This window comes from Artemia sp. Qi Xiang Cuo, chromosome 2, assembly GCF_049724085.1.
Source record: "Artemia sp. Qi Xiang Cuo chromosome 2, ASM4972408v1, whole genome shotgun sequence".
NCBI lineage: Eukaryota > Metazoa > Arthropoda > Branchiopoda > Anostraca > Artemiidae > Artemia > Artemia sp. Qi Xiang Cuo.
In genome coordinates, this window is record NC_142795.1 from 92,780,708 (window position 1) to 92,799,453 (window position 18,746).

General features: G+C 34.4%; 1 protein-coding gene across 1 annotated transcript; it reads right to left on the reverse strand.

Moving 5' to 3' along the window:
• Window positions 1-252: 252 nt before the first annotated feature.
• On the reverse strand, window positions 253-8,634 carry LOC148955814 (uncharacterized). Its single transcript, XM_089108358.1, has 3 exons — window positions 8,523-8,634; window positions 1,380-1,566; window positions 253-484 (listed from the first exon to the last, which is right to left on the reverse strand). The coding sequence occupies exons 1-3, from the start codon at window positions 8,553-8,555 to the stop codon at window positions 399-401; spliced, it is 306 nt and encodes a 101-aa protein (XP_088964484.1). The 5' UTR covers window positions 8,556-8,634; the 3' UTR covers window positions 253-398.
• Between the last annotated feature and the right edge of the window lie 10,112 nt (window positions 8,635-18,746).

Genomic DNA, 18,746 nt, shown 5'->3' on the forward strand with positions numbered 1-18,746 from the left:
TCCTGTCATAACAAGAAAAAAATGATAATATTTTAAACAATCAAGCCTTTATTTAATATCAAGTCTTGCGACATCGAATTCAGATTGGTTGTCCCTGTAAAAAAAAAAAAAAAAAAAAAAAAAAAAAAAAAAAAAAAAAAACAATACTTCAAGCCTACTGCGATACTTGTTTTCGCACGTATGATAAAACGCTAAGCAAAAATCAACAATGAAATTTGGTAGATGGATAATACTAAATCTCAGTAATCAAAGGATAGCAGAATTGTTGTATTATGCTGAAACATTACAACTGTAGCACACTGCAAAAAAATAACATACACATCTTGCACATGGAACATAAACCTATTTTACATATAAATCGATATTATGTCTCGGCATTTCCTTCCTGACCCGATTAATCAGAGATCGATACCAGTGTAAGCTTCTTTTTCTTTCATGCACTTAAAGTAGCTCAAGGCTATAAACCAAAAGTAGCTCAAAACACCTAGAAAAATAATTCATTTACAAAATAGCAGAGCTAAACTTTTTAAAAAATAGCTCAGAGAGGTGGCTCCTTCAAAAAGTAGCTCATACCACCTACAAAAGTAATTCACTGGCAAAACAGTAGAGCTAAAGTTTAAAAAATTACAATTTCTTATAATTTCATAGACGATATTTTTTTTTTCTTATATGATGGACCTTGCGCATGGTGATCATGATTTTTGAAAACTCTATAAACATAAGTGTAATGTTTTCAGAAAGTCTAATGTGTTTGCTCTCCTTTTTAACATCATCCTTTTTTTTATGTCCCTTACAACACACATAGTGTTTTTGTTAAAAAAAGAGACATATTTTTGACTGGTGCTACCGTGTTCATGTTAACCGTCTTTCACCAAGAATCTTGTAAAACCGTGCTTTTAAACTGCTAAAACCTCATCATCTTTTTATATTTTTTACTCTTAGTGCAAATTTTTGCTCATATATTGGTATCTTAGTTTGTTTAATTAGTGTTTTTAATAATAATTATAGCTATAGTCTGCTCAATTAATTTATAAATAAATAAAGAAGATCTTGGATATAGTGATTATCCAGCCTGTAATGACCTTTTGGGATCAGTAGTGATCTTAATGAATCACAATGAAATATTTCAGAGCTCTTCCGAAAAAATGTTTGACCACAGATGCAAAAAAATTAAATAACAATATTTTTTTTTATTTGTAATTTAAACTGAAATTTTGGTAAATAATTAATTTTTTTAGAGTGTTAATTACAAATTGCTAGATCTATTCTAGAAACTATTCTTAGAATTGAATTCCGGTGATAAGATTCTGTGAACATCTCCGTAGCAGTTCAAACAGTAAGAAAAGAAGAAGACTTGAAACTATTAAACACCAGCTTACCAATGACGACTGGAAGGGGCAGCGTAACCAATAGAATACCATCAACTGTGTATGAGTATGCATGATGTTTTCCATATACAAACGTTTCAGCACAAACCCATGCAATCAGCACAATTTCAAAGGCTGCCAACAGTACAATGTGTAGTGCTTGTAATATGACGTAAATACGAACGGCGCCAAGGACTTTCTGAAAAAAGGAAGATACTATGGAGGCTTTTTTATGTTAATTGTTGTTTGTAATTACTAAAATAGTAAGTTAAATTGAATTCGAGGGATAGTCTTAGTCACTAAAATATCATTGACTGAGTATGAGTGTACTGGATGTGTTACATAAACAAAAGCTGCAGCACAAATCTGTGTAATGAGCGTGATTTTATAAGCTCTACAGCTTCAAGGACTTTCTGTGAAAGGAGGACGACTGTACATACGTCCTTAATGTCAACTGTAGTCAATGAACATTGATTATTTGCTCAAAAATGACGGATAATATAATTGTTCAAAGCCCTCCTAAACCCATGCAAAGTATAAACCTATGCATTTCTGATTCGATCCTGATTTTATGAAAATAATAAATTTCCTGCTTCAAAAGTTTCATACAAAAAAAATTGTGTTGATTTCGACAAAATGAGACAAAACCATGGGGCTAGATCACGTCAAAGCTATAAAAAGGACATTAAGAGTAAATTGGATAGGACGAGAGCTATGGCCTCTCTTTCATTTCAATCTTAAATTCAACAAAGTCTTTTGCGGTCTTAGAGAAACAGCCATCTTAAGAATTAACCCTGACTAGTGATAGTTCAGATAGTTCACTTAGTCAGACTAATTAAACACTTGAACTAGTATTTTATTAGTTCTTAAGAAACCGTCGTAGAGATTAAGCTGGATTAGTGGGACATTAATTTTTTTTTGTCATTTTAATTATTCTACATGTTTTTTATCCCCGAAAATTTTACAACCAAACTGAGAAATATCAGAAAATGATAATTTAATCGATGAAACTAAAAGGGTTTTGTGGATGGGATTTATTATTTCCTTACGTTTCTGCACATTTTCCGTATACGGGTATGAAGATTGTTGAAATAACCTATTATTAAAATAAATAATAAATAGTTTATAATAATATTAAATAATATTACTATAGAAAATATATAATATTATAAATAATATAAATATATATAAACAATATAAAAGCAATATGTAAAAGGTAAACAATATAATTTTTTTACGTAACATCTTAAATTACGTATTCTTTTCTTAGACCACACTGCCGCTCTATGAGGAACAAATAAATTTTCAAATGGGGATAAATGCCCATTTGAAAATTTATCTGTTCGTTAAATAATATTAACAAATAACTAAAGGCTACGTGCTAAGTGCTAAGTCATGCTAAGTGCTACTTCTCCCCCCAACATCACTTCGGGTTTGAAGCTGCGGCTTGATACTGACGCTTTGTGGACGTAGTCTGGTTATTTGTCTATCTCTCTGTTTACTGATGGGGAGAATAGAATCTTTATAGTATAGATATTATACTTGACTTCCAATCAATAGAACTTGCTAGAGAAAGATGATTATTTTCGTTTGATTAACAATTTTAATCATTGTTTTTGTTATGTTAGCCCTAGGGGTCCTAGTAAATAAAAAAACCTCTCTTGATCGTGAAAAGAGATCTCCTTTTGAATGTGGCTTTGACCCGTTGAATTCTTCTCGCACCCCCTTTTCCATTCGATTCTTCGTAATTACCTTAGTTTTTCTTATTTTGATGTAGAAATTACCCTTCTTCTACATGTAGTATTTCTAAATGTCTCTAAACTTTAGCGTAAAGAGCGAGGCGTTGAGGAGGGGACGGCCCCTTTCATGTACGGAATAATTTCTGTTCGATTTAAGTTTTAATGTCGCTCCTTACTTTCAGCTTAAAAAACTTGTTTTTTTTTTATTTAATATATGTAAGAATTATTCTGTGTTAAGCTATACAGCTTATTAGAGTATTTTTATTTATTGTTTAATTTATTTTCAGTTATCTGTTCTGAAATGTCAAAGATGGAGTTTCTTATGACTATACTTATGTTTTGAAGAGAGATTTTATAGGAAAAATTTTTTTCTCTATAAAAATGCACTCAAAATCTTTGTACAGTGCGAGGAGAGCTATCACACTGAAATGAAAACACATAAAAGCTGATAAATAATTCATTAAATACATTTTTTATCTGTTTATTAAATTTTAACGCTATTGCCCTTTAATTAAACGTGTTTGCCCTTTGATTAAATGTTTTTGCCATTTTATTACGGTACTTAATTTAATGAAGCCTCAATTCAATCAACTCAGTTAAACATATTTGTATATTAAAACGCCAGTTTTCCGGTCCACGCCAGTAAACGCCAGTCTGATTGCATTATACAATCTCGTCCATAGTTCCAAAACGTGTTTGATCGCTTTGCTTGAAAAGGTACCAAGGAACGTGCTGTAAGCAAATAGCATGGTGATCCCTATAGCTTCAAGCAAAATGGAATATAGCACTCTACTTATATATATATATATATATATATATATATATATATATATATATATATATATATATATATATATATATATATATATATATATATATATATATATATATATATATATATATAATACTTCGAACACTACGCAAAAAAAAGGTTTTTTTTAAAGAAAAGTAAAGACTATATTAAACTTAAGATCAGTAGAAATAGAAGCCTACAATAACTCAAACTCAAAACGACCAGAAATTATTATTAAAGAATAAAAAAGGAAAGCAGATTAATTGCTATGGCTGTAACACTGCATATAAATTTATATAAATGTATATATAGTGGGCTGTAATAATGCAAAAGGTAAATATAACATTGGTTTAAGAATGGAAAGAAAGACAAAGAATGAATTTACAACGATAATCAAGTTAAAAATAAATTTTACTTGAACAATGCCATAAAGCGATGACATTTGATTATGATATTTGGTGCTTCGCATTGATATTTCAGTTTTAGAAGTTTTATCAATTTTCTGAAAACTCCCTAAGAATTTTACGAGAAACACATCTTAATAGACGTTTGGTATTTTCTTGGATAAGGCTATTGTGGCAACTTTTCCCACAGCAACCAATAATTAGAACCCTAGTCATAAAATTGGTCTCAATCAGGAACCCTTATTGCTATCTAAATTCACAAAGTGCAAAGATTTTCAAACAGAAGTGTTTATTGTTTAAAGTTCAGGAAAGGTCTTCCCATTTCTTACGAAAACATTGATTGAGGACGAAACTAGTATTATCTCGGCTCTCAGCCAAAACAGGTAATTAGCCTTTTCAAGCTTCACAGGAACTACAATCTGAGAAAACAAATATAACGACGTGAAAAAAAGATAAACCATTCCGTGGCGGATCCAGAAGGGGGGGGGAGGGGTCTCCCCCTAAAGTAGTTTAATTTACTTAATTAACGCAAGTTTGCATTAGTTAAACTTGCTCCTAACGTAAGTTTATCGGATCAACCTATTTTGTGCCCCCCCCCCAAAAAATCCTGGATCTGCCCCTGAAACCATCACACCTATTCCACCAGTTATTAGAAGAAAAAAAATTCCTTATTTTCACAAATTTCATCAACCCCCCGCCCCCTTTTTTATAAAATCCTACATAGGCCAATCAGTTGAGTCCACTGTATATATATAATAGATTAAGTCATAATTTGTACATGAATTAAGTCATACCTGTGAGATTGGACAGTTGCAAACCACTTGGCTGGCTCACCAAGTTTTTTTCTGCTTTCGCAATTACGAATAACGCAATTTCTAACCATTTCTCATTGATTGACGCATACGCACTAACCCGCTAATGCATAAATAAGTGCGAGGAGCTTTTTGTTCGCACCGAGAATGAAGAGCCAGAAATCATCTGCGGTAAACTTACTGCCTAATCATATAAACTGTGCTCCTTACTTACAGTTCGTTACCATGAACTGTTTGATAAAATCGCAAAAACACCATTTTGCAGTGGGCCCAATTAGATACTTAAAAACACCACTTTTGCTTATTAAAAAAGTTTTCAATATTTTCTTGAATGATTTTCTTCCAATGTAGGACCATTCATTTGACAATGATGATCCTTGGGGAGAAAATTGCAACAAATAGTCACAGATAGTAATAGGAATTTCAAATTGGAAGTTAAACCCTGTGGGATAGGGGTGATGCAATTATTAATAGAACCCCAATTGTCTTAGGGGGTGTTTTCTTCCTTTTTCCTTGAAGCTATGTAAATTTCCCAGGCTCATAGCTGTTGATGAGTGTAAATTTAAAGGAATTTTAAAACTTGAAATCAAGCAGTTCGTGGTAACCAACTATAAGTAAGGAGTGGCCCGGCTCAATAGCAAATGTGGAATTTTGCATTTTTTGCCAGAAAAAAGATCACGGGTGTGTGTTGATTTGTTTTGTTTTTTTTTCCCAGGGGTGATCGTATCGACCAAGTGGTCCTAGATTATCGTGATAGGGCTCATTCGAACGGAAACTAAAAGTTCTAGTGCCCATTTTAAGATATCAAAAAAATTGGAAGGAAGCTAGGCCCCCTCTCATAATCATTTTTTCCCAAAGTCACCCAATCAAAATTTTTAGATATCTATTTTGTTCAGCATAGTTGAAAACCTAATAAATATATCTTTGAGGATGACTTCATCCCCCACAGCTCCGAGGGGAAGCGCTGCAATTTATGAACTTTGCCCATTGTTTACATATAGTATTGGTTATTGGGAAGTATACAGACGTCTTCAGGAGGGATTTTTTCCAGTGTGTGTGTGTGGGGGGAGGGATCGGAGGAGGGGGTCACGTGGGAGTATTTTTCCATTGAGGATGTTTTCGTGGGAGAAGGGACATTTCTATGAAGGGGCGCCAGTTTTCCAAGCATTATTTAAAAAACGATCATAAATTAAATTAAAAAAAAACAAGTTTTTTCAACTAACAGTAAGGAGAAACATTAAAACTTAAAACGAAACGAAATTATTACACATATAAGGGGATTCGCCCCCTATAGATGGTAACTATTATGTCGGTGAATCTTAATGATAAAAGGTCGTTGCAAAAACCAAATTTATGAAGATTTCGAAAAAAAAGCCTGGCTCCACAAAAGTGGCATAAAATCGAGATGACAACTTCACTAATGGAATCACCATGGCAAAAAAAAACCATTTAGGAGAATTTTAGGGGTTAATTATACTAAAATCAACTTGGTGGAAGTGATGATGAAAGACTTATGAGCCATGGCTAATTGGAGTAAAGCCAAGACAGATAGTCTCAGTGAGAGGCAAAGTTGGCATAATCCTTTTTCAGATTTGTATAAAATTATCTCATTTCACTTGTTGATAGATAGTCTATCATCCATCCTAGGGCAGAACTAAGGTAGATAGGCATGGAGTAAGGGTAATTCAAATGAGCTTTGCTTACTGGGAAAGCCAACTAGATTTATATGCAAAATGGGGGACTGAAATCACCTGGACTTACAGGCAAATAAGTGACCTAAGTCTGATAGGCTTAGGTCATCTTGACCCTTAAGGAAAATCCTTTTTTTGCGTGGGGTTTGTACCTCTTCCTTCCCCCGGAAGTGTTTTTCCGACTAGTAAAACGTAACAAAAATGAATATAAACAAAATTTTGATGCGTTATTTATAGTTATTTTTGTGTATCCCCCCCCCAAAAAAAAATCCTTTTGTGCCCCCCCCCTTAAAAATCCTTGATGTGGCCCTGAATACGACAAACAAATTCCAACAGAATCCCTGTAAAATTAGGGACGCAATATAAGCAATCATGGTTTAATGCTTGTTTAGTCCGTTTTTAATAGATTTTCGGTATCATCATTTTGTGTCCTCACTTTTTTTTTACGAATTTTAAAGAGTATTTAAAGGAAATATCATTTATTACAAACACGGAGGAAGAATTAATTAGGGTTTAGGGTGGGTAAATGATAAGCATTAATGGAGTCACCCAGACTCAATTAACGAGTTTCTTAGTGACACTGAATTATTATATTATTTGTGTTTATTAATTGTTGTACAGAGGATAACGCAAGCAACCGCACTGCACCGTAAGCAAATCCATAGTTTCTTTTAAGGTTGAAATGTAAGGCATTGGTTTTAAAGATGTATGAGTATAGGTTTTTATCCTAATTAACTAAAACAACAAGTTTTTTCAACTGAAAGTAAGGAACAAAATTAAAACTTAGAACAAACAAAAATTATTACTTATATGATGAGGTTCCCCCTAGTCAATACTTCGCTCTTTACGCTAAAGTTCGAATTTTGTTCCAATTCTTTAAGAATGACCCCTGAATCACAAAGACCATTTAATTAGAATAAATAGCTCTTTTGAAAGTACAAAAAAAAACTTTAGCGTAAAGAGTGAGGTACTGACTAGGGGGAAAACCCCCTCATATACGTAATAATTTCTGTTCGTTTTAAGTTTTATTGTTGCTCCTTACTTTCAGTTGAAAAAACTTGTTTTTTATATTTAATTAGCATAAAAGTCCATTCTTTTGATGCGTATGTTTTTACCAAGATTTCTCTTTTTTTAGAGTTTGTTTATTGTACTTGATATTTCGAATAAGAAGTACCTATACAAGTGCCCCCCTCTGCGCACTTGTCTGATTAGCGCTTTTTGGTTACATTAATGACTTTTATTATAACCGTTTATTTTGTTCAAACTGTCAACATATTTAAAATGAATACACCACCACAGAGCAGTATGATTTCTGAAATTGAGGGCTATATTGTAACTTATTCGATAGTTGCGCACGAGAAATTGTCTAAAGACTGGAGAAGAAAAACATTAAGTCTGGTTTGATTTGTAACCATTAAGTGTTGTCGACTAACGTGGGTACAGTACAAAATACCTTATTTATGCTCTCCTTTAAAGGAAGGGTAATCAAAGTTTAATTAAAACCGTAATGATTGTTTCTTCGGTAATCTTAGGTAATCTTTTTGTAATCATTTTTTAAATTAAACCCGTTTTTCCCGCTTAATTTTTGTAAAGTTACAGAATTTCTTTTTGGACAGGATGACGACTAAAAATGAAGGTAACAAACCCCACTTCACACATTCCTAAAGCCAAGGGTTAATCCCAAGGGTTAATTGTTAAGGGTTAAGGGTTTCTTACCTTCCATCCTCCAAGAAATAAAACCAATGCCATAATTAGGTTGGTACAGATGCTAACAGTCGAAATAATACAGAGTGACGGATCTACTACAAAATACCACAAATAATATTCTTATAATAATAAAAATACCACAATAAATGTTCTTATAACAATATAAATATTTAATTATATAATAAATATCGCGGCACAAAGCATTACGGTGCCAACACATAAATCCACACTTATGTCAGTATCTTAAATATATTTAAAACAAAGGCTGCTGTTCCCTTAATCCCGCAAGACAAACATATCACTCATAGAGTTTCAGGGTATGGGCATCAGTCGGATTAGGTTAAGGAGAATGATTGCCTTCCTTAGATTGCTTTACCCGCCCTCCACCTAGATTCTATAAAATACATTTCCTTTGGTATTTCTATTTAAAGAATTGAAAAACTGCAAAATTGTCTATCCCTCCGTTTTTTTTGAAAACTATATCTCCCTTCATTTTTTTTAATTTAGGCTCTTGTTCGAGATGCAGCTCATGGGTTATCTATTGCGCTGTCATGAGTGATGAAAAAGAGCAGAGAGCTATATATGTTCCTTAGCTGTGACTACCTTAAAAGTCAACAATCCTAAAAAGCAAAGGCTTTGCGACAGGAAGATTAGAACCACAGTCCTTATAGTTTCCCCATAGTTGGTTTGCTAAAATTGGCTATAAAAAATTCAAAGGTATCGAACAGTAAATAAGGAGCGACGAGGCTCAATAGTAACCGAGACTCTAAAAACAGAGTCTTGATAACAACAGACATATCAAAAGAATTAAATATCTATGCTGATTCCAAAAATACAAAGTTCATTAAGCTTAATGTTACCCAACAAAAGTTAGAATCCTAAAAAAAATTGGCCCAATTTTCAAAAATAGTGGGAAATATCCCCAAAAAGTCTCGCGGTGTTAATGAAAATCACATCACCCGATTCAGTAAATCACAATACCGTATTGTAGAGATTTGAAGCTCCTATATACAAAAATATATAATTATGCATTTTTGCCAGAAGAATTTTCTCCAGGGGTGATCGTATGGAACCAGTGATTCTAAAAGATCGAGAGAGGGCTCATTTAAATTTTTAATGGGGTTTTCATGGGAGAACTTTTCTGTGGGGGAATTTTCCGCGGGAGCAATTTTCCTTTGGAGACGGGGGGACTTCCAGAAAATTTTCTACGGCGGGGGATTTTCAGTATGATTTGAAGAAGGTTAGAAAATCAATTTTTTTTACAAATGGAGGTACGCTAAAGATAATTTCTCAGCCGGAATCAACCGTAAGAAATATACCTTGAGGAAATTTCAGCGAGAATGGAATAATCCGTGGAGAGTTTTCCAGATTGAAGAGGGGGATTTTTATGTGGACTGAACTTTACTTGGAGGAATTTTCAGTGAAAAGAAGGATTTTTCCATGGAGCGAAAGTATTCTTCATGGAGGGTAGTCGAATTTTCCGGCATTATTTGAAAAACGATCAGAAATTAAATAAAGAAAACAAGTTTTTTTTCAACTGAAAGTAAGGAGCAACATTAAAGCCTAAAATGAATAGAAATTATTACGAATATGAGGAAAGTAGCTCCCTCTTCAATACCTTACTCTTTACTCTGAAGTTTGACTTTTTGTCCCAATTATGTACGAACCACTCATGAAACACAAAGGTCATTTAATTAGAATAAGTAGCTGTTTTAAAGTGCTAAAAAAAATTTACTATAAAGAGCGGGGTATTAAAGAGGGGGAAACCTTCCTCATATTTTCTACTTTCATTTGAAATTTTTTCATTTAATCTAGAAACAAGTACACGGATTGCTTATTTTGGTGCTCATTAAAATCAATAATTAATGGAGACGACGACAGGACATTGTCTCCATGCATACAGGGTTCCATTGGGATCATTATTTGCTTTAACGGTCGCTCAGAACTGCCACAAACTGTCACAAAAATAACAGAAATGAATATTTTAAAGGCACAATAAAGGTGAAATATCCTCGTTGACGTATCACCTCAACCTCTTTTCCACCTAAAAAACCAACAATGAAACGGCATAAGAATTACACATTAATTTTCAAACAGTTCGTGGTAACGAACGGTAATTACGGAGCGACTCGGCTCAATAGTAACTGAAACTCTAAAAAACGGAACTTTGATACCAATAGATGCATCAAAAGAATCGTATTTTTATGTTGATTTCAAGGCTACGAACCTGAGATAATTTGCCTAATTTCAAAAAAGTAGGAAACACCCCCTAAAAGTTAAAGAACCATAATAAAAATCACACCATCAAATACCATCAAAGCCCCCTCATATACGTAATAATTTCTATTCGTTTTAAGTTTTAATGTTGCTCCTTACTTTCAGTTGAAAAAACTTGATTTTTCTATTTAATTTCTGATCGTTTTTTCAATAATGCCTGGAAATTTGGCTGTACCTCCACCGATAAACCCCTCCTCCCGACGGATTGATTCTCTAGACAATTCAATCCTGGTGAAAATTTCCCCCGGACAATTACCCTTACATCTCCATGCGTAAAATTGAGTCCGCACAGAGAAAGCAAGACATAAAAAGAATTTCTTATAGGATTTCTGACAAATTTCTCCAGTGTAAAATTTTCCCTTAAATATTCACCCCCTGAAAACTTCCCTCCTCATGGAAAATCTCACCTGCGGAAAACACCCCCCCTCCGAAAAATGTGTACTTGCTTCCCAATAACAAATACTATAAGTAAACAATAGGAAAATTTCGTAACTTTAAAGACCATTTGCCATGGGCTGCGAGGGGTCATGATATCTCCAAAGGCATACTTATTTGTCTTTTCAACTTTTCTGAACAAAATGGCCATTGCGAAATTTTTATCAGACCATTTCGACAAAAAAAGGGTTTAGGAGGGGGTCTAGTTGCCCTCCGATTTTCGGTCACTTGAAAAGGGCACTAGAACTTTTAATTTCCGTTCAAAAAAGCCATCTCACGATATTCTAGGATCACTGGCTTGATACGATCACCCCTAGGAAAAACAAACAAAAGAAGAAAAAAAACAACAAATAAACACTCATTCGTCATCTTTCATCTGGCAAAAAATACAAAATTCAACATTTTTTCAGATATGAGCTTTAAACCTCTACTCCAGGGTTCTCTGATACGCTGAATCTGATGAAGTGATTTCCATTAAAATTCTATGGCTTTTAGGGGTTTTCCCCTTTTTCAAAAATCAGGTAAATTTTCTGTGTTTCGTAACCTTAGATAGGTAAGACTAAAATAATGAAACTTACAAATTTGAAATCAGCATACAAATTTGATTCTTTTGATATATCTACTGGTATCAAAACTGGTTTTTTTAGAGTTTCGGTTACAATTGTGCAGGGTCGATCCTTACTTACAGTTGGTTACCAGTAGTATCTTATATAAAGCCGCGACCAGTACATGCAAACGGTACAAGATAATAGTGTATACAATATGAACGGTACATTGGAATTGTGCAAGAAAAAGCCATGCCTGAGACACTACACTCACGCGTGAATATTTTAAAAGTTGGCACATTATAATATATGTTATGAAGCTAAAGTCGAGGTTTTTTAAACTTGGCAATGTATAATGTAGCCAAGCATGTTTTTGAGAGTTTGGTCGTAATAATATAATGTGGTCCAACAGGTTTTTTTCTGTTTTTGTTGTCAATTGCACAATGAATGTACATCATGAGTTCACGTGTACATTCTAAAAAAAAACTGGTATGATGTAAAGTAGTCAAACATGTTTTGGGAGCACACACGAAATTATGTATCTCAACATCCACTTTTTATTCATCCTTGAAACCCCGTATAAAATGGTCATGTATTGGAATTTAATTTTCATTATGTTTTAACATATTGAACATAGTTCACTACATATTATTAACTTTGAAAACAATGGATTCGTCAATTGTCTATGTGATTACAGCTTACTAAATTTTTTAATTTATTTCCAGATAAAAAGCATTTACCAGTAAATTCAAATTTCAGGGGAACTTAGCCCCCCTCCCCTCCAACAATACAAAATCTTAAAATATAATGAGTATATTCGATAGAAAACGCTAAGTATGCTTTTTCTATTATGTAAATAAAATCTCTCCTCCACAGCTATGTTTACAAGTTTTAATTGTTTTGAAAAACAGTTCTTTTTCGTTCAAAAATATCCTTTTTCCAATCGTGCGTTTAAAACGTGCTGTCTTTTTCCGGTTTGAATGAAAAGCTTCGGTGTTACAAAGAGAGTGACAGTTTTGGGACTCAAATTTCACACGCTATTGCTATCATAAATTAATAGCATATTCTTAATGAATTAGCAACAAGGATGTTCCTTTGACAAAGAGAGAAAATTGTAATGTAGTCTAATTAAAGGAAATATATTTTCTTTTCAATTGTATTCCATGATTAAGAAGGTTTTACGATATTAAAAAAAAACTATTTCATCGTATGGAAAGTAAGGGAGGAGGGAGGAGGGAATTTCTTATACCGACTATCGTTTCGAACTCCCCCGTCCTCCGCAACTAAAAAATTTACAAAATTATTCTTTAAAAGCTTTACTTTATAAATATTTATAAAGTGCTGATGGTTATAGAACTACAAACATCACAATCGACTTTATAGGTCAAATTATATTATGGGGAGATTTTTTTTAAATCCTCCTTTCCTCCAAGCTCAAAATTTTCCAAAATTTTACTTTAAAAGCTTTTTATTTTAAATATTTCTAAAGTGTTAATAGTTATAGCACTACAAACATGATAATTAACTTTATAGGTCAAATTATATTACGGGTAGATTTTTTTTGAAATCCCCCTTCCCTCCAAACTCAAAATTTTCCGGATTTTACTTTAAAAGCTTTTATTTTTAAATATTTATAAATTGCTAATAGTTATAGCACTACAAACATCAGAATTGACTTTATAGGTCAAGTTATATTATGGGGGGATGTTTTTGAAATCCCGCTTCCCTCCAAACTCAAAATTTTCCAAAATTTTACTTTAAAAGCTTTTCTTTTTAAATATTTCTAAAGTTCTAATGGTTATAGCACTACAAACATCAGAATTGACTTTTTAGGTCAAATTATATTATGTGGAGATGTTTTTGAAATCCCCCTTCCCTCCTAAATCAAAATTTTCCAAAATTTTACTTTAAAAGCTTTTCTTTTTAAATATTTCTAACGTGCTAATAGTTATAGCACTACAAACATAAGAATTGACTTTTTAGGTCAAATTATATTATGGGGAGATTTTTTTGAAATCCCCCTTCCCCCCAAACTAAAATTTTACTTTAGAAAGCTTTTCTTTTTAAATATTTCTAAAGTACTAAGATATAGAGTGCTACAAACACCAGAATAAAGTTTAGAGGTCAATTTATCTGTAAAAGAGGGCTTATTATTATTTCCTTTCTAAATTTTTCTTATTTTTGAAGGATGTTGAGGTGGATTCATGCAATTACCCTCCCTCCAAAAAGAAACCAAGATGGGGTGATATCACATCGATGCAAGCTGCAAGACCATCAATCATCAGATATGCTAGCTCCAATACAAGTTCGCTGGACCAGCCAGGAGCCTCTCAAGCCAGTGTCAGCTCTGCACAAACCTCTATGCAACATGGAAGAAAATTCAAGAGAGAATGGATAGATTCTCATAATGCAAGAGTCTCATCTAGTCAAGATCGGGGGGTCACCCCCTATCAAGCATTGCCGGGCCCTTCACGACCAATGCAATGCGAGAATGATGAGGCCCCTACAGCTCTCGACATGCAAGCTGCAAATTTAAATGTGAGTATTCAAATATTATTTCTCGCTAATGATTCTTTTTCCCAAGTCTATTTGAAGGAGTGTGTGTGTGAGCGGTACATGTGCCACGTATTTTTCTGTATACCCGATAATTCAATAACGTCGTAATGATTGTTGTATGTATTTATCTTTGTATTTTTGGGTGTGTTTGTGTTTTTTTGGGTTGGTTTGTGTGTGTGTGTTTGTGTTTTTGTGTGATTGTGTGTGTGTGTGTGTGTGAGTGGTGCATGCGCCGCATCTACTCGATAATTCATTGAGATACTATAAAGAATATTGCAAATTCAATAACGGCGTAATGGTTGTTGTATGTGTGTGTGTGTGTGTGTATGTGTGTGTGTGTGTGCGGTGCATGCGCCACATCTACTCGGTAATTCATTGAGATATTGTAAGCTCAATAACAGTGCAAAGATTTTCACCATTTTGTTGCTCGTTTGTAATTATGCTGCTAACACAATGTGTGGTTTACTATGGACTTGTTCGTTGAATAATGCATTAAGCAAAAAGTATTTATTTTAAATAATTATTGGTGCTATTGAGTCTTATGGATGGTATGAAAAAAAAATGAACATGATTTTTCAGCTTTATGAAATAATGCTTATTTCACATAGAAAATAAAACCTTTTTTTCTATAGATCAATGATATAGCACCACCATTGAGCGATGAGACATCAGCATATACTGGACCAATTCTATCACCACCAACGGAGTTCAGTGATGAATCTACATTAGTTCTAGAGAATATGGAATGGAATAGGGGTTTCCTTAATGATGTTTTTGGGGAAATGGCTAGCCTAGACGACTTAACTTGTGATATTGACATGCTTGAGGATCCGGAGTGGGCAGATAGTTTTACGCGTGAGCATTTAGGATATGTTACTAGTGCAACTGAACCGGGTCCTCATAACGAAATTCCAACACATGACAATATAGGCTGGCTCGATCAATTGTCCCCAAACACCTTGGAATATGTGCTATCAGGCTTAGGGGACCTCATGTCATCTCCAACCAATGTTATTGAACAGACTGGTAGTGGTGCTATTGACAATTCTGTGTCACCCCCCACCATTCCGCTTAATGATATAGCTAGTACTAGTATTAGTAGTAATACAACAACACAAGTATCCCCTCTTCAAGATTTTTTTTCTGTCCAACTCTGCCGTGCACCACACAAAGGTCTACAGCGCCAAATTCGGTGATCCCTTCAACTCTAGTGTCGGGGGATATAATAACAGATCCCTCGACCATTACACATTCATTTACTAATAAGATTCGAGCCATTCTTGAACAACAGATGGGGGCGTGGGGGTGGGGGTCAGTTTCAAAGCCTCAATAGCACTAAAAATACTTTTTTTAAATGAGAATTTGAGCGAGCTGTATTCAAAATACTTGCAAACCGAGTTGTTGGCAATTCGCCCGCATCTATGAAATTACGGGGTTGTTTTTCTAAATTGGGATAAAAGAATTCAAATTACGCGGAAAATTTATAATGAGGGGGGTAGTGGATCTGTGGTTTTATTTATTGAAAGTTTAACTGTTAATATATGTAGGTTTAAAAAAGATTCTATTGCACGCGGTGGGGGGGTGGGGAAGAGGGCTACAATTTTAAAAGATCGTTAAGATTTAGAAGGGTCTCGGGAGGTACAAAAGATTTGTTTCTACACGATGCTACAATGTAACAAGTATGCATTTTTATTTGCCGAATATTAATCACTTCGAAACGATGCATCTAGGAAAAAGTTCTTTAATATTGCAGTTAATGGTTTGGAGGGTTAGAAATTTTTAGAAGTTAATTTTAAATGTTTGAATGATCAATTTACCGTGACACTAGAAGGAATAGATATTTTCAAGTAGGCTAATGCACATTTAAAGATTGGTGTCACGGTGTTACAGTATGAAACAGAATTTGAAGAGGGTCAGCGTTCCAATAAGATGGGTGTATTATTTCCAGTGCAGACTCTTTCAATTGAATCAGTAGAATATTGGGTGTGACTTCTATTAACCCCATTCACGGTCTCTAATTCAATTGGTTATTTCAATCCGATTGCCGATATTATTAGGGTTCTATGTGAGGGTAAGTAGTGTGAGGGTGAGTGTTACTACTGTCCCAAATTCCTCTCAAGATTTTACTCTGATTTAAAGTTAAAGCATCACATGAAACACTGTAAATGTCATAGATACCGGGGTGTAGAGACGGTAAGCGGAGATAGAGCGATCTTACGTTTTAAAAAGTTCCAAAACACGCTCCTGCAGAGCAATAAGATCGCTTTGGACTGTGAAGATAAACTGACAGACGTGTGCGATCCGTCAAATTCAAATCGTGTTAAAATACATGAAGCCCTAGAGGTCTCTTACGCTCATGCTCAACGAGATTCCAGGAATACCATGCAATTGTTTGAGATAGTTGAGATGTTGGGTGAAGGTGAAGACTACATGCGGTCGGCATTGGTAAGTATAATCAAAGCAGTTAACGGTGCAACTTCACACCTTCGTTACACAAACTATCCTATGCTCCTATCACCAGATGACCTAGCGGTCATTGAAAATCAGCAACTGGCGTGGGTTTTCAAGGGGGAATTTTGATGATGGTTTTAAATATCAGGGGAGGAGGAAGGTTATCAATCAAGATCATTTGTGGTAGGAAGTTCCATTGGGGGGGAATAATTTTAAGGGGTTAGGACATCAATCATGTCATTTAAACGTTAGACAGACAATATTTCGTACCTATTTTTATACACAATTCCAATTACGACTTAAAGTTTGTTCTTCCGGCGTTGGCCCGCATTCCCAAGGGTGGAGTTGTAGATGACGCATGGATAGATGGTTCTTTTTCATATAATATCATACCAAAATCATCGGAGAAGCTACTGCTGCTAGAATTCATGTGGAAAACTATTGACAAGGGTAACACTTTCCTGAATAAATTCCGTTTTTTAGACTATTTCAACTTCGTCCCCATATCTTTAAGCCAATTGATTCAGATACAAAAAAGTGACAATTTTGAGAACTCCCCCCTCCTCAAAGAGTGCGTTACCGACTATGATATGTATGATTTATTAACGTTTAAGTTTATACATCAATATGATTATTATAAATATGTCTAGAGGGTAGATGAGGTGTCACTACCTACTATTGAAGATTTTTACAATTCTATTACTGAGAGTGAGTGCACCACTATCGACTACGAATTTGCTAAGAGGGTTTTGGCAAAGGGCGGATTTAAAAAAGGGTGGGATTATTGTAAACTATACTTGGCCAGTGACGTACTCACTCTTCTGGACATTGTGTGCAAAATACGGATAAAATCTATGGGGAATGTGGGTTGGATTTTGGTTATTATTTATCCTCTCCTAATTTTGTTTTGTAATTTATACTTAAAATCAGCAAAGAATAAATAGGTGTGCTCGCCGATTGGGATATGCATCTTTTTTTAGATATAAAATTGAGGGTGGGGTAGGCTTTTCACGGGGTTCGTATCATGAAAACTGATCCGACTTGAGAGCACACTGATCAAAAGTCAGACACAATTTTGGTGGGTATGAAGTATCTTTACCCATCTGCAATATGTCACTACTGTTTTCAGTGTGGCAATTATAAATGGCTAGACAATCCATGTGCTTAAAATTTTCCCGACATTGCTTTTATTGAGGAGAATGGGGAACAGGGATGGTTTTTTAAATTGACGGTGGAATACGCATGGAAATCCATGACTCGGTAAAAGACTTTGTTTTTCCGTGCATAAATAGACAGGTGGGTAGGGGCTCTCTTAGCCCCTACAATATATCTTTTTTAGAGGACATGAGAAAACACTGGTTAACATTTAAACAAAAACGAATTGCCGACCTAAACCCAAAACAGAATATTGTTGTTCATAACGTGCTATTGAAATGGATGGTGTCCAATGGTTTCAAGGTCACAAAGATTCATAGAGCCCTCCAATTTGATAAAAAGACTTACATGAAAACGTTTATTGACACCTTTGTCAGTAAGCGTTCACAAGCGAAAACAAAAGTTGAAAAAGAAGTCTATAAACTCATTTTGAACTCAGCTTTCGGTAAAATGTGCGAGAGCGTACGAAACAGAAGTCGATGTGACATTGTAACCAATCCCAAAGATTGTGCTCGAATCATTGCGGATCCAAACTTCACATCGTTCACAATCATAGACTCTGATATGGTGCTCCTACATCGTAAGAAAAGAAGCATTTTATTAAATAAAAATATTGCAGGCGGAAGTGCAATAACTGAAATATCCAAGAAACTCATGTTGTCATTTTATTATAATGTATCCAAGGTACAGTGTCCGATTTAGGGACAAGTTAAAGTGTATTACGGGGACACTGATTCACTCCTGTTAAAAGTCAAAACTGAAAACCTATTGAATGATTTGGAAAATGGCGAGTACATTAGCTCACGAATGGACT

Bases quoted from the DNA above. Each gene is read 5' to 3' on its own strand.
- LOC148955814 (XM_089108358.1), bottom strand. From the start codon at position 8,555: ATGGCATTGGTTTTATTTCTTGGAGGATGGAAG. The intron at 1,567-8,522 runs GTAAGAAACCCT...TCCTTTTTTCAG, and splicing joins TATTTCTTGGAGGATGGAAG to AAAGTCCTTGGCGCCGTTCG. The intron at 485-1,379 runs GTAAGCTGGTGT...TTATTTTTCTAG, and splicing joins GCCCCTTCCAGTCGTCATTG to GTGTTTTGAGCTACTTTTGG.